The 16,756-nt window shown below is 34.3% G+C and overlaps 1 protein-coding gene across 1 annotated transcript in view; it reads left to right on the top strand.

Moving 5' to 3' along the window:
• The window catches only part of LOC105295910 (alpha-2-macroglobulin), a 40,835-nt gene that overhangs the window by 4,800 nt on the left and 19,279 nt on the right, over positions 1–16,756 (top strand). The window contains exons 4-18 of the mRNA XM_011365762.2: positions 164–169; positions 613–633; positions 915–1,083; positions 1,534–1,618; positions 2,961–3,081; positions 3,834–3,948; positions 4,093–4,202; positions 6,127–6,288; positions 8,413–8,640; positions 8,884–8,947; positions 10,094–10,236; positions 10,796–10,945; positions 13,296–13,460; positions 13,885–13,993; positions 15,307–15,415. Of these exons, the coding sequence (XP_011364064.1) occupies positions 164–169; positions 613–633; positions 915–1,083; positions 1,534–1,618; positions 2,961–3,081; positions 3,834–3,948; positions 4,093–4,202; positions 6,127–6,288; positions 8,413–8,640; positions 8,884–8,947; positions 10,094–10,236; positions 10,796–10,945; positions 13,296–13,460; positions 13,885–13,993; positions 15,307–15,415 (1,757 nt within the window). The remainder of the gene's footprint in view (positions 1–163; positions 170–612; positions 634–914; positions 1,084–1,533; positions 1,619–2,960; positions 3,082–3,833; positions 3,949–4,092; positions 4,203–6,126; positions 6,289–8,412; positions 8,641–8,883; positions 8,948–10,093; positions 10,237–10,795; positions 10,946–13,295; positions 13,461–13,884; positions 13,994–15,306; positions 15,416–16,756) is intronic.

Consider the following 16,756-nt stretch of genomic DNA (forward strand, 5'->3'; position numbering starts at 1 on the left):
TATTTCTTATGAATCCATTCCTATTAGAAGGTAAGCTCCATGAAAGCAGATGTGTTATTCTTTTATGCATTGCTATATTCTCTACATCTAGAATGATACAGAGTACATGGTAGGCACTTCATAAATATTAGTTTTTAAAAATGAATAAATAGTGATAGTAGAGGAGCTAGTCCCATTCCTCCTTATTCTTAGTACTACCTAAGAATTCTGTGACTCATCTTCACATTTGGGTCTGAACACAGTTACTTATAGTGCCATTAGAGTTTATTTCTCAATCTGTAAAATTTCACAGCAAAGGAGTGTTCTTCACTAGGATGCTAAAAGCCTTTAAGTAATGTTAGTAAATCCCATTCCTAATGAATGGCAGAGCACATGTGCATTTGTTGCTGATGACCTAGTAAGTTCTTAATGTTATTTGTTAATTGCTTATAATGGATTTATTAAAAATTCTGTAAAACTTAACCTGGAATTTTGTGTGTGTGTGTGTGTGTGTGTGTGTGTGTGTGTGTTTTACTATAGCATCACTCTACATAAAGCTGTCTTACTTATAAATCAGAACTGAGAATATTTGAGAACAATTCTAAACTCCTTTCTTTCTTTTTTGTCTTTCAGATTCCACTAGTATACATTGAGGTAAGGAAAATGAAACATTTTATGATTAGATTTAAAGTAATAAATTTAGAGAAAGTGTTATTCGAGAGGTTCTTACAATATCTCAGAAATTTGTCATTAAGGGAGAAGGCTTCAAATTCTTATAGTGCTGAATGATTCTAACTCTTCTCCCCTCCCCACTCCTCATCGTGACTCCATTTTTCCTATATATTTATGTGGATAATATAGGAATTTTCATAAATTTCTTTTATTGTCTCTAATGCTTTAGGTTTTTTTCTAAGTTACAATTAATGTATTCATAGGACCCCAAAGGAAATCGCATCGCACAATGGCAGAAACTCAAGTTAGAGAGTGGCCTCAAGCAATTGGCCTTTCCCCTCTCATCAGAGCCATTTCAGGGCTCCTATAAGGTGGTGGTACAGAAGGACTCAGGCGGAAGGACAGAGCACCCCTTCACCGTGGAGGAATTTGGTATGGATTATGGAAAATCATGGTTAATATATATTTTTTTTTTATTTAAACTTCTAGGGCCTAGAATTTGAGCTTATTTGGCATTCTTTCATTTCCCATGAGTGAAATTGGGCTTGGAGTAGAACCAATTATATTTGTGTCATTGAGGACCATCAGTGATTTGTGAATAGGACTTCATAGAACTTGTTATTTTTATAGTAATTTTTAATCTCCAAAAAATGTAAAACGTATTGTTCTAGTGAGTCTTTCATAACTCATTAAGGTTACAGTGATCTGTCCAAGTCCTTCAACCGGAATCTCCAGTTGAAAGTGAGGTGGATATATTAAAGAAGAGAGCTACCTTTTCTGCGGCCTAAAATATTCTTAGGGAATGGTTACAGAGTACCTGAAAATACTAATTCCTCAAAATTGGAAAACCAATTACCAACTTCCTTGATTTTCAATCAACAGTGCTTCCCAAGTTTGAAGTGCAAGTAACAATGCCAAGGATAATCACTATCTTGGAAGAAGTAGTGAATGTGTCAGTGTGTGGCCTGTGAGTTTATACTTTTTTAAATCTTTTGAGGGGAATTAATTTATGAAGGTTCACCATTTGGGATATTTTGTGTAGTTTTTCTAGGAGCAGTGACAGCACAAATATTTTAAATACATGAGACTATTCCATCTCTAGAACTTTCCTCTCCTGTTGCTTTTCTATATTTCCTGTTTATTTTCTTTCATGTCCTTACAAGCATTATAATAACTATCATGATGCAGGCAACTGTTCCTAGAGAGGCTATCCTACTAGGATTCTGAAAGTAACAAAGCTGTGTGTGTGTGCCATGCCCGTGCACACACACACATGCAAATGGGATAGTATTAAAGGTTAGTGACTTCCCCTTCACTGGGTTGTAGAAGAAATTCAGTCACCAACAGATTATTTACCTGATCTTGCATACATGGTGGAAAACTTTCTACATTCAGAAGTTGTAAAGTTAGATATATTACCAAAATCTCAGCTAACTCATCGGTCTACCTAAGGCATGTTATATATCTCTCTGCACTGCCATTTGTCCTGAGACTAGATATAACCTCTCAGTATGTTTCTTTCCAACTTTGAAAATTCATGTTTCCAGGATCTTATGCTTTCATCTCCTGTAGCCCAGCTGTAGCACTAGCAGAAAGAGCAAACAGAGTGATGAAACATCCTGCCTGAAGACCACATATGTAATACACTCACTATTCAGCCAGGTCCCTGCCCTAGCACTGTCTCAGAGTAATAGCCACCAAGGTCCTGGTCCCATTTAACTGGTGAGCCAATACTTTTGCAAATACAGATATAGAGGGTGTTTAAAATAGGGAAGGAAACAAATACCCTGGAGACCACAGCAATTATCAATGACATATTTATGACACAATACTATTTTCATAAAAAGGAAACAAGCAAAATTCTGTATAAATAGAGATGGCTACACATGGAGAGGGGATGATAGAATAAGAGACACCATCATATTAATAGTTTGTATTCCTGGGTAGTTTGTTTCTTCTTTTTGTTTTGTTTCATTGGTGTTATTTTTTGTCTTAAGAACAAGTGTAGTCTGATAATACAAAAGAATTTTTTAAGATGAAACTGAAAATTAAAAGTTAAGGAAAAAAATACGATAAAAGAAGACTATAGTAAATTTCAGCTCATTGCACTGGAGAATTCTTCAAGAAAAGGGTCATTACTTAACTGGGTCATTACATTACTCAACACTGAGCCCTGCAGACGGGGAAGTACAGATTAAAGGGAAGTACAGAGAATAAATACACTGTAACTAAAAGAGAAAGTATAAATAGGTAGAAAACGGGGATGTTCAATGTCTGTTTTGATTTATTTAGCAATGTTCTTATGACAGATACACATATGGAAAGCCAGTTCCAGGACATGTGACTATGAGCATATGCAGAAAGTATAATAATCCTTCTAATTGCTTTGGCGGCGAGTCACAGGCTATTTGTGAGACATTCAGTCAGCAGGTAGGTGGAAAACTCTTTCTTCTAGCAACTAACAACCAAGCCATCGTTGATAAGCAGTGAGTTACAACATGGTGCTAACTCAGGAAGAGAGCAATTTATAAAAGAATTCTATACTAGCTAGCTATAGTAGTTTTCAAAAAAAAAAATCAGTGACAGCACAATAGGAATTATTTCTTGTAATTGTCCATTGTGCGGGTTCTTGGTGCATCAAGCATGCAGAAGTTGAACCAACTTCAATACCTGGCATCCAGAGTCATCTTTGGTAACTACTTGTATGAAGGAAGGAGAAAAAAAACAAAAACAAAAACATACTCCTTACCCACTTTGGCTGAGAAGCATCAGTTTTGCTCTTTCTGTGAGCAAAAACTGGTCACATAGCCCCATCTAGATGCCTGGGAGGCACAAAACACACTCCCTGGATGGGCAGTCACTTCCAAGCACAGCTGTATGCTTTGGGAGGGGAGCCAGGATTTGGTGAAGAGTAAGCTGCCTGTTATAGTAAGATTACCCCAAAATTTTTAGGGCATTTCTCTCATTCATTCTAGGGAATACCAGCTACTAAGGAATACACCTGTCAATTATAAACTAGATACTGTCATGAAATGTAATAATAATCAACCCCTAGAAAATAGGTATTGTGTTCTTATCATAGGAAATACCTAGGTTGTTGTTTCCCCCAAAATCCCACAAGATTAACTGACCACTGATCTGTCTAGTATTATGTTTTTGTATTTTATTTTATCCCCTCCTAGCTAAACAGCCAGGGCTGCTTCTCTCAGCAAGTAAAAACCAAGGCCTTCCAGATGAAGAGAGAAGAGTTTAAAATGGAACTTGAAGTGGAGGCTAAGATCCAAGAAGAAGGAACAGGTTTGTTTACCACATGAGTATGCAAGAAAAACAATAGGCATTGATTTATTTCTTTTGTCAAAGTATGAATTGAAAGGGAGGAGGTTGTATAAGAAGTTCAGGCAAATCATCCTTTAAGAAAAGAACTTTTTTCTTCTTTTACAGAAGTGGAATTAACTGGAAGAGGGTCCAGTGAAATAACAAGAACTATAACCAAACTCTCATTCGTGAAAGTGGACCCACACTTTAGACAAGGGATTCCCTTCTTTGGGCAGGTGGAGTAGTGTTTTTTATATGTCACTCTTTTTTTTTAATTTACTTATTTAAATTAGTTTCAGATATACAGTACATTGGTTAGACATCTATATAGTTCATAAAACGATCCCTCCAATTGCTCCCTCTCTCCTCTGGTGGAGTATTTTTCAAATCACAAATTGAACTGTGTATCACCACCTAATAAGCACAATCTATTCTGCTAAAACCTTACCTGATTATTGTTACCTGTTGATTAATATAACCAAGAGTATAAAACCATATAAAAATAAATCTGTTCCTCTGTAAATTTGTATAAAAAATCCATAAAAATCATTCTAAAGCACGCTCAAAATTAGACTTTTTCTTTCACTTTTGGGACAGCCTGTGTAATGTCATTCAATCTCTTTTCCACAGTTTACCAGGTAGTCTCAGATTTTTATGATATTTTCTCACAAGAATCTCAAAATTACATTATCCTTCTAACACTAACTTTGTATGGAAATGAGTGTGTAGGTAGCTTTAATTTTTATTTTAAAGGATAAAAAATTTTTGCTGTACCTAGTGTTTCTTTCCTGAGTATTATATTTATATTACTTTTTCTATAACAGCAAATTTTTTAAAAAAAACATAGTACACATAAGGATAAAGTACTGCTATTTAAGGTTCCCAGCTTCCAAAAATATAAATTTTCTCACAGATATACCAAAAAAAATTGTATTTTCTATTAAAGCAGATATGCAAATAGATCTTTCAGACTCCAGAAGTCTGAGATAATAGCTTTATGTACCCCAATTTGTAATTACTGTATATCATGTTCTTAATGGAAATGTTATAAGATTTCAGCTATGGAGAGTGTAAAAGACAGAGGGACTAGACATAGGAGTGGTGTAGTAAATTTTAGAATATTTTGATTATGTTATAACGGCAAACATATTCAGAAACTTTGGTCACTTCCTAAAATGCAGGTATAATCTGTGTTTTTAAATTGCTCAGAGCTATATTGTACATTTTTGATATTTCATTCCTGCTAAATAACTATTCCATTAGTCATAAGACTCTCTCGACAAAGAGAATCAGAATTTTGTGCTTATCCTTATCTTTGTACATACAACCAAAAGTTTATTAGCAACCTTAGATTTTTCTTAATCAATTGCAAATACTGATCTAAGCCTGCCACTGTGCTTCTTTCTACTGTAAATAGCTTATACTGAAAAAAAAAATCACCATCTTTATGGTCTAAACTGAACTACTTACTCATCTGCTGAGTTTAATATTATCAAGAATTTGAGTGTAGGGCTTTGTTTAATACTGTGTGCTTCTTCTCAGTTTTACATTTTTCACATGGGAAGTGCCTCATAAAATCTGCCTACCTTCCAAAAGGTTGAAAATCTTGGTTGAGAAGCAGATATATGTAAAACAACTAAAGAAGCACACAGGACAATGTATTAATTGCTTACTTTTACACAGTATCCTTCAAAACACTAATCCATTAAATGTAGTCTGTCGCACAACAGGAGGGGCTCAATCAATTTAGCTAATGAGTTGAAATTTTTCATGACTATATGATTTGTGCCATGTGACTCTCCAAAAGTAATATATGATACACAGCATTTCCAAAGTATCCACAGAATACATTTTTCAGTTTACCCGTTATTGTCTCTGTCACTTCACTCTGTATCTCTTTACACTGCTTTATTTTTCTTCTTTGGACTGATTACTACTAAATTAGTATATATTATTTATACATTTATTTAGCATTCATCTCTTACTAGATTGTAAGCTCGCTGATGGAAGAGACTTTATTTTGCTCACTGCTGTAGCCTCAATGCTTGGACCCATGTTCAACATATAGATTGCACTCAATAAATATTTCTGATAAGATGAATATGTTTGGCGCCTATTGGGTATTAGTTATATAACTGATTCATAGCTTTTAATCTTCAGGTGCGCCTAGTAGATGGAAAAGATGTCCCCATGCCAAATAAACTCATCTTCATCACTGCAAATGAAGCTAACTATGACTCCAATGCTACCACAGATGAGCATGGCCTAGTGCAGTTTTCCATCAACACCACAAACATTATGGGTACCTCCCTCACTGTCAAGGTAAGTTTTCAGCGAAGTGACCGATGATAGGAAGTAACTTTGGAAAAATGGTTGCAACCTAAAAGTGATGACATGTCCAAGTTGTGTTTAGTGTTATAGAGAGGGGGAAAAAATGGAAATTAGAGATCAATTTTAGTCCAACTTTGAAAAAGCTTATTAAAAAGGAGTTAGTATAGTTTTGTGGTTAAAAGCGTGGGTTCTACTTGTGCACTATTGCTGGAAATATAAAATGGTGCAACTGCTGTAAAAAAAACAGTATGGTAATTCCTCAACAACCTGAAAATAGAACTACCGTATGATCCAGTAATCCCACTTCTGGAAATATCTCCTAAAGAATTGAAAGCAGAGTCTCAAAGGGGTGTTTGCACACTCATGGTCGTAGCGGCACTGTTCGCAATAGCCACAAAATGGAATCAACCCAAATGTCTATGAGCAGGTGAATGGATAAATAAAATGTGGCAAATGCTTACAATGGAATAGTATTCAGCCTTAGAAAAGAAGAAAATCCTGTCATATGCTACAACTTGGCTGACGTAGCCTCGATGACATTATGCTAAGTGAAACAGCCAGTCACAAAAAAACAAATACTGTATGATTCCACCTATATAAGGTTTCTAAAGTAGTCAAAGTCATGGAAATTGAAAGTAAAATGGTGTCTGCCTAGGGCTGGAGAGACAAAGAAATGAGAAATTGTTTAATGGATATAGAGTTTTATTTTGTGGGATGAAAAAAATCTGAAGATCTTTTGCACACTACTTAATATTACCAAACTCTACACTTAAAAATGGTTAAGATGGTAATTTTACGTTGTGTGTTTTTTACTACAATTTTTTTTAAAAGGTATAGCTTCCAAAATCAAATAAATTAGGTTAAAATCCTGACTCAACTCTTTTTAAGAGCAAATAACTAATAACTTCGGTACTTCATTTTCTTATCTGTAAAATGGGTACAATATTGATACCTAACTTTTGAGGTTATCGTAGGGGTTAAATGAGGTATGACATGTTAAAGCACTTAGTAAGTCCCTTTAACTGTTAAATATTATTACTTCGAAAGCCCATTTTAACATCATTTGTATTTAGTTTCAAATATATACACTCCGTAAATTATTGTTCTTACTTTATTTTTGCCCTGCTATTATAATTTTCTCCAGACTTTGTCCATACCCATATAATTTGCTTTCTATAGCATACAGTTCTTTATTCACCAATAAAGATGTAGATATATACATTTATAGATATATGGCTATATAATAGCTATTACATAATAATAGTGATAAAAACTCATTTTTTAGAATTTTTCATATCAACAAAAAGGGAATAAATAATATATTTTATCGATTCAGCTTTAAATAGTTGGCATAAAATCCCATACTTGTTATAAATGAAAATTAAATGTTTACTCGCTTATCTCAAATGTTTCTGTGTGCTAGGCACTACACTAGTCCTGAAAATGAAAATTCTATTTTTAAACGCTCCCTCTTTTGATGAACATTCATGTTATCACTATAATATACATTGAGATATGAACAAAGTGTTTTGCTGACATGAGATTCACTCATGCCACTTGAGAGGTGAGGATGAGGGTAGGGGAAGCCTGGAAAAACTAAAGAACAACTTCTACATGAAGAAAAATTGAAATAGAACCCAAATAGTAACTATGAACCTTAAGAGTCCAGAATCACAGGAAGCATTTTAAAAAATTAGCCTAAGACAACCCAAGAGAGGTCGACATTAGCCAATTCACCAATTCAACACTTGAATCAATGTTATTTACAGAAAGTGTTCCCAGTCCCCTAAGATTGCAATACTGCATTTATTCATAATACCTTTTTGAAACTCATCACAAATGAGGCATTGACTTTCTGAAATGCAATTCTTCAGTTTCTGAAGATTATTTAGTCTCCTCGATGAGGTTTCAATAGCTCAAGTGTCTCTGTATGCTTAGTAAAGTGGCCAAAGAAACATCAAGCAAGCTAATGAGAGCAAAGGATACCTCCCTTTACGATCTTCAAAAATATAGGTACTAGTTTAGGTAGAGCAGTAAACTAATGCAGTTTTGTGAAAACATTGATTCCCTGCAAGATATAACCTATAAAATAATATTGTTTTCCTAATTCATTAGGTCAAACACAAGGATCATAGCCCCTGCTACAGCTATCAATGGCTGTCAGAAGAAAATGAAGAAGCTTATCACACTGCTAATCGTGTATTCTCCCCAAGCAAGAGCTTTGTCCACCTTGAGCCTTTGCCTCGTGAGCTGCCCTGTGGCCACACTCAGACACTCAAAGCACATTATGTTCTGAAGGGACAGGTCCTACAGGAGCTGAAGGAGCTCTCATTCTATTACCTGGTGAGAAGGAAGGCCATCTCATTGACAAAAGTTCTCTGGGGGGCAAGGATTTATGAAGGTCTTTAGACATCACTCCTTTGAAAGTCAGTTTCTCTTTTGAAAGTTTGACTTCTCCTAGGGCTAATTTTGCAATAAAAAAAAAAAAAAAAAAAAGCATATCACATGGAGGGCAAGACTGGTGGTAAGATCTCTGTCAAGAAAATTAAATTCCTTTTCATTTCTCTTTTTTTTTTTTTTTTTCAGATAATGGCGAAGGGAGGCATTGTTCGAACTGGGTCTCATGTACTGCCTGTGGAGCAGGGAGACAGTGAGTATTTCTGTGATTCCACATTCCTGCCCTATTCTGACACATTCGCCCTTACATTGCAGAAATACCATGAATGGTTTCAAATAAAGACAGGTAACTTCCATCTAACTCAATAAAGAAGCTGAGAAGGGAATGCAACATTTCTTTTATTCACCCTTTATCAAATATTTATTTTCTTTTCCTTCAGCATATTCTGTTCAGATTATTTAAAATATACATGTAGCAGTTTTATAATCTATGCTTACTCCAAATTTTCAAACCATAAATATTCATGGATCATCAAAATGTCATTCAAAATTGTTTTAATCAATGAAGAGAAGGTAAAATTTTGGACTGCCTTTTATATACTAGATCTTGTGCAAAGTGATTTATATTTTTATATCATTTTTCCTTTTCAAAGATAGTGATGGTATATGAAGAGTTTAATCAGGTTCATCCACCATTGAATTGGACTCTCCCCATGAACAAATATGGAACAATATAAATCTCTGATAGTTTCTTCTATTCTGTGGAAGTCTAAAAGATCATTTACTAGAAAACTACTCTTTTGTTGCCTTTTTATAGCAACGCAGAAGCACCATAAGTAGACGTAGAAGTTTAATGCAACCTCTAAAGAATCTACATAGACATCAGCAAAAAAAAATAAAATAAAATAAAAAACTTCCAAAGGATCACAATGCTCCTCTTAAGAAATATAGAATGTTTTGTTCATAGAAGGTTAAGAGGATATAAGGATAAATACAATATGTTAAGCTTTTACTATTATAACTCACAACTTAGTTTCTATTTCCCTTCTCTAATGTGAAGTCTAGATGAAATGGTAGCCAAGTGGATGTCTCCACACTCTTAGCATCAGAACTTTATATAGGTTGGCTAAAAGTAAAAATTAGTGAGAAACCATGATTTAAGAGAGAAAAGAGAGCTTTACAAAGGTTTTTCTAAAGCTAGAGTTCTTAGAGATACAGAGTTCTTAGAGACAGTCGTCCATTTACTACATATTGTTTATTACATCTATTACACCTATTAATAGATACAATCATTAACCAGACCAGGTTCCTAAATGGCTTTGGACAGTACGAAATTTTCATTTTAACCCTGAGGAGATGTCTAGCCCATGATCACTTTCTCATTCTCTCTGTGCTACAGTGAAAGGTCATTTTTCTGTGTCGGTCCCCGTGGAGTCGGACCTTGTTCCCATTGCTCGATTGCTCATCTATGCCATTTTACCTGATGGGGAAGTGGTGGGGGATTCTGCGAAATATGAGATTGAAAATTGTCTGGCCAACAAGGTGGGTGTTTCATACCATAAATTTTTTAACATTAAATCTAGAAGTTACTATTGTTATCAATTATTTTCTATATGTGAACATTGGGACCAAAGGGATTAAATAAATTCTGCAGAGAATTTCAGCAAGGAAATGGTAGAGTCACACTACGAAGCCATGTCATTTGACTCCTAGCTTGTTCCTTTTTTCTATGAGGAGATGTTGGGAAATATGTAAGCAAGTTTTTAACTACTAAAGAGCCAAAAGAAAAATACAGGAACAGCTAGAATCATTTGCATTCTACCTGCAGTTAATGAACACTTCACCATGTTTCAAAGGTAATAATGGCATCTCAAATTTAGTAAGTTATAAGATTAGAAATCACTATAATGGTCCAACTGATTCTTGCAAATCAGAGTAAATTGTTGGGGACAAAAAAGCCTCAAGCCTTACATAGTGCCAACCACTGCAAATTCAAACAAAGTGATTATGCACTGAATGAGAGCAGCACTCAGAAAATGCTGGTGAATGCATAGCTAAATTGGGAAATTTGTTTTTCTGACCTTTCTCCTCAATTCCACAGGTGGATTTGAGCTTCAGCCCAGCACAAAGTCTTCCAGCCTCACATGCCCACCTGCGCGTCACAGCTTCTCCTCAGTCCCTCTGTGCCCTTCGTGCAGTCGACCAAAGTGTGCTGCTCATGAAACCTGAGGCAGAGCTCTCCCCGTCCTCGGTGAGTTCCTCAGCCTCGGGGGTCTGGAAGAGCCAGGCAAAGGTCTCCAGGCAAGAAGAAATGCCTGAGTAGGACAGGTTCTAGTACAATTATATTTATTTAGGAGTGAATTGTTTTGAGCTCTTTTATGTATACTTTTTTTGGTAAAGATATTTCATATGAATATAGATAGTTGCATAGATGATAGATAGATAGATAGATAGATGATAGATAGATAGATAGATAGATAGATAGATAGATAGATAGATAGATAGACAGACAGACAGATAGACAGATAGACAGATAGATAGATAGATAGATAATATATAGACGGAGATAGATATAGATTAAATAGATGATAGATAGGTAGATTATAGATAGATGATAGATAGATAGATAGATAGATAGATAGATAGATAGATAGATAGATAATAGATAGATAGATAGATGATAGATAGATAGATAGATAGATAGATAGATAGATAGATAGATAGATAGATAGATAAGATAGATAGATAGATAGATAGATAGATAAATAGATAGACAGACAGACAGACAGACAGACAGACAGATGATGGTAGATGATAGATGATAAATGATAGATAAATAGATGATAGATAGATAGATAGATTGACCATCAGACAGATGATAGATACGTATGTACATACATATATACATACAGATAACATTATACACCATCCCAAGTCCCTGAAATCCTAGAACTCTGTGAAATCAATAAATAATAGGAGTTTTCAAACACGTTTTAACATTTTGAAAAGCCTAACAAAATGATATGTTTACCTGCACTAAGACTGCACAGGCTAAAGAAGTGTCAGATTCCTATTTTTGTAAGAATTATATCAATTGAAATATTGAATGTCCCAAGATGAACATAATTTGAGAAGGAAGATATGGATTGTCTCTGATGAGTAAAAATTAGGGGAAAAAATGATTTACTATATGATAACTTATATTAATAAATAAAATCTTTTAAAATTGGGTTAACAGAAAAAATAGAAAAAGTGCATGCTGGAGTGGAACAATAAGAAACTACTTAACAACATGTACTAATAGTCATTTGTTCATATCCTCAAATGTTCAATATGAGGTCAAATGGAATAATCTCTTACTAAAGTTTTTTACCATCAAAATTTTACAAAGAGAAAATTATATTTTTACTTTCCTAAAAGGAGAACTTTTAAGAAAAGATTTATTACCTTTTGGTCCTTCCAGTAGGATTTAATTGAAAATATTGTAATAATTCTAAGGCAGTACTGAGTACATTTCAATAGTGGGAGCAAAGGGATATGTGGAAAAATAACACTAATATTTTGTGTTTTATAACATAATTTTATAGTTCTCAAGGTTTTGGGATTTTTTTTAATTACAACAACCCTGGTGGATAGATGAGGCAGAAAATCCTATTAATTTGTTAATAATAAAACAAAAGCTTTCAAGTACTTAATTGTAGACCTGTGTTAGAACTCTAGTCTCTCTCAATCTTTGAAAGTGTTTTACTAATGAAACACTTTGTTACAAGTAGCATAAACAAATCATTCAACACATATTTATTTAGTGCCTACTATGTCCTAGATGTGCCTACTGTGTATTGAAGTTCTGGAGATCTAGTAGCGAACTAATGGAAAGACAAAAGTTTATATTCTCATGAAAATTACATTTCCATAGATGAGACAGATAATAAGAGAAAAATAAGCAGAAAGGAGAAATGGAAAATAGTAAGAGGGAGCTGCCTTTGAGAAAGTATTTAATTTCATTACACTACTCACTTTGCTAATCTAGTCTTATCAATCGATGTTAAACTCTTATGAATATAATACAGTGCACCTATCAGCATTTTTATGCTTGCCTTAGTCTTCAAATAAATTTGAAAGCATTATATCTGGTATTTTGCAGTTTAAGTTTTACGTATTTGTAAAGATCTGGAGCATTTTGTTCCCATGAATAATACCTAAGGAAATACTATCCTGTTCTTTATGGCAGATGTATACTTATTCATGTGAGTCAGCTGTTAACCACAAGGTAGAGACAGAACAATCATTTTATTCTATCACATTAAAGCTTCGTACAATGTTTCAAATATAGGGAATCTCCATTACTCTTAATAAAATTTTACTTCATTCTAGTATGACGTCTAAGTTTTGCCTTTGTGTAACAAAGTATTATGATCTTTGCTTAGATAAGAATGTTGTAGATTTTTCTCCTAAAATTATTAAAAATTTTCAAAATCATCTTCCCTCTAAATTTCTGAAGCAACAGAGACACTCAAAGACTGATGATTATTTTTTTCTTTTCCCCTTGCACTGAAAATATCACAAATCAGCTTGTTCTTTTGTTCTTTGCATTTGTACAGGTTTATAACCTACTACCAGTAAAAGACCTCACTGGTTTCCCTGAAAGTTTGAATCAACAGGAGGAAGATGATGGAGACTGTGTCAATCGCCATGTCTATATAGATGGAATCATCTATTCCCCAGTGTCAACTACAAATGAAAAAGATATGTATAGCTTCCTACAGGTAAATTCCTTATATTGTAGATGGTCATCTCTTAAGGTTCAAAAATATTATATATTAAAAAATTATTTATTTTAATGCCTTTATATCATAGTTGAGGGTAATGGAACACAAAAAGGTCAAGTGACTTCTCCAAGGCCACCAATGAGATCTACTAATAGCGAAGAGCCAGTATTGTAACTTTTCAGACTATTATTCAAGTTTTCTTCTTTTTGCTGAAATTTATTGCCTTGTTAAAATAATGACTGTTGAGTTTTAAAAACAGAATGAAATTACCTCTAAATGTATGCCAATATCCCTTATACAGATGCGAACATTAAAAGTTTAATATTAAGCTAATCAAAATTGTTGATTCAGTGAAAAAAAGTATGTGCCTATATATTTTTATGATCTTTATGTACTGATTAAGTGATAATTTTCTTCACAGGATATGGGCTTAAAGGTATTTACCAACTCAAAGATTCATAAACCTAAAGTATGTTCACAACATCAGTTCCATCCAGTGGCAAAATCTCAAAGACTGTTAGATTTTTCAGGTAAAAAAATAATAATAAAAATTAATTACCTAATATATTGAACCAAATCAAAAAAAAATTAAGATAAAATGTAATAAAATTAACAAAAAGAGGATTCATGATTCAGATATATTAAGATTCTTGGATCAAGGTCACATAGCAAGACAAACCTCAAAATTCTGATTGTGTCAAGCCCCGCCATAGACAAAGCTGGAAGGAATACAAGGCAGATTGTGAAGTGTTAGAAGAGAGTATAGATATGCAAAGTAAAAGATTACTTCTGATTGAGGAATCAGGAAAGCCAGTCATAAAGAATCTGTATCTAGTGAATAAAGATATGTGGAGTTGAAAAGGGAAGAGAAAGTTTCCAGACACAGGATCAGTGTAAACAGAAATAGAAGTGTTCACAAGTAGGACTACATTCTCACCAGTCAAGTGAAGAAACTCTTTAACTTCCCCCAAAACATCAGCCAATATTCATGTTGAAATTACACTTGTTTGTCAATGATATGGACTACTTCTTTGATGAGTCAGGTAGTAATCAAGCATTTATTTACAGTCTGATGTTATCAAATCATGGTTGAATGTAGTTGAGTACAAACCAAAGAGTTAAAAATGAGAAAAACATTCAGGGAGAATCAATTGTCTATATGGAATTTAAATGAATATTATTATATATCTTTATTATTATTTATAATTTTTATTCTATAATTCTTTATCAGTAAGATTTATAGTAAACTTATGTATGTACAAGTATATGTATGCGTATTTTTCCAGAGAGCTGGTTGTTAAAATATTTACCAGCACACCAGGAACAGAAGGTAAATAGGGTAAGAGATACTAACTCTGATCTCCTGATACATATGGGAATAAAGAACTTTTTCATCCTCTCTTCTTTCACTCCTGTAAACTGTTTCTCAAACCCACTGTCATAATGTCTGGGTATGATTTTTTTTGCTCCCACAGAGGAACATGTCAAATGAAAACTTTGACTTTTTCCCTTTTCTCACCCCATGTCATAGAACTCTCCACTTGCACAATGTGTAATAGCCACAGAAAACTCTCTCACAGACAATCCAAGTCTCTTTCTGCCTCTAGGTCTCCATATTCTCTGTTTGTGACTCTCTGCCCCCACCTCACTCCTAGCTTATTTTAACACTTCAGAATTCAGCTGAAACATTACATCCTCACGGAAGCCTTCCCTTAACACCCAAGTGTCCTGTCCTGGTTCCTATTTCATCACCCTATTTATTTCTTTTACAGCACTTACTATAATCTCACATAAACATTATCTTTATATTTATTGTTTCTCTCTCCTTCCTCACTTACCATAGATGGACTTAGAAGAGCCCATGATTTTATAGTGCACGTTCCAGAGCCTCTCACAGAGACGGTGCGAAAGTACTTCCCTGAAACATGGATCTGGGACTTGGTGGTAGTGGAGTAAGTAACTTTCTTTAAATATAAAGCGCAACGATATAGATTCCTCAGAATTTTCCATTTCTGGCTAATATTTCAAATTCTAAATTTTTCTTTTAGACACATTGCTATTTTCAGGAGAGATTTTTTTAACTTTTTAAAAATTAAGTTTTTTGGGGTAGCATTGGTTAATATTATATAATTTTCAGGTGTACATTATAATTGGACAGCTGTATATTCTATTGTGTGTTCAGCACCCAAAGTCCAGTTTCCTTCAGATACCATATATTTGATCCCCTTTACCCACTTCACCCTCTCCCTAAACCCTATATTTGACCTCCTTTACCCCATCTATCTCCCCCCGCCTCCCCCACTCCCTACCCTCTGGTAACCACTAGTCAATTTCCATGTCCCTAAGTCTATGTTTGTCCTGTTCATTTGTTGCTTTTAGGTTTATATCCCACATATAAGTGATATCATGTGGTTTTCAACTTTTTTGGTCTGGCTTATTTCGCTTAGCATGATTATCTTGAGGTCTATCCATGTTGTCACGAATGGCAGCATTTCATCTCTTCTTATGGCTGAGTAATATTCCATTGTATATATGTATCATAGCTTCTTTAGCCATATATCTATCATAGGACACTTCGGTTGCTTCCATGTCCTGGCCACTGTGAATAATGCTGCTATGAACATCAGTGTGCAAATATCTTTTTGGATATGAGTTTTCAAGTCTTTGGGGTAAATACCCAGTAGAGAGATTGCTGGATCATACAGTAGATCAATTCTTAGTTTTTTGAAGAAACTCCATACTGTTTTCCAAAGTGGCTGTACCATTTTGCAGCCCCACCAGCACTATGAGAGGGTTCTTTTTCTCTGCATCCTCTCCAACATTTGTTATTACTTGTCCTGTTGATTATAGCTATTCTAACAGGTGTGAGATGGTATCTCATTGTGGTTTTGATTTGCATTTCCCCTTTACCCCATCTACTTCTCTCCTCCTCCTCTACCCGCTACCCTCTGGTAACCACTAGTCAATTTACATGTCCCTAAGTCTCTGTTTGTCTTGTTCTTTTGTTAGCCATTTGTATATCCTCTAGGGAGAAGTGTTTGTTCAGATCCTCTGCCCATTTTTTAATTGGATCATTTGTTTTTTGGTCATTATTGAGTTGTATGAGTTCTTTGTATATTTTGAATATTTGGCCCCTATTGGAGGCATTGCAATATATTTCCCTATTTGGATTATTGTCTCTTTACCTTGTTGATGATTTCTTTTGCTTAGCAGAAGCTTTTTAGTTTCATGTAGTCTCATTCATTTATTTTAGCTTTTACTTCCCTTGCCTTTGAGGTCAAATTCATAAAATC

Source organism: Pteropus vampyrus, unplaced genomic scaffold (assembly GCF_000151845.1).
Source record: "Pteropus vampyrus isolate Shadow unplaced genomic scaffold, Pvam_2.0 Scaffold116, whole genome shotgun sequence".
Taxonomy (NCBI): domain Eukaryota; kingdom Metazoa; phylum Chordata; class Mammalia; order Chiroptera; family Pteropodidae; genus Pteropus; species Pteropus vampyrus.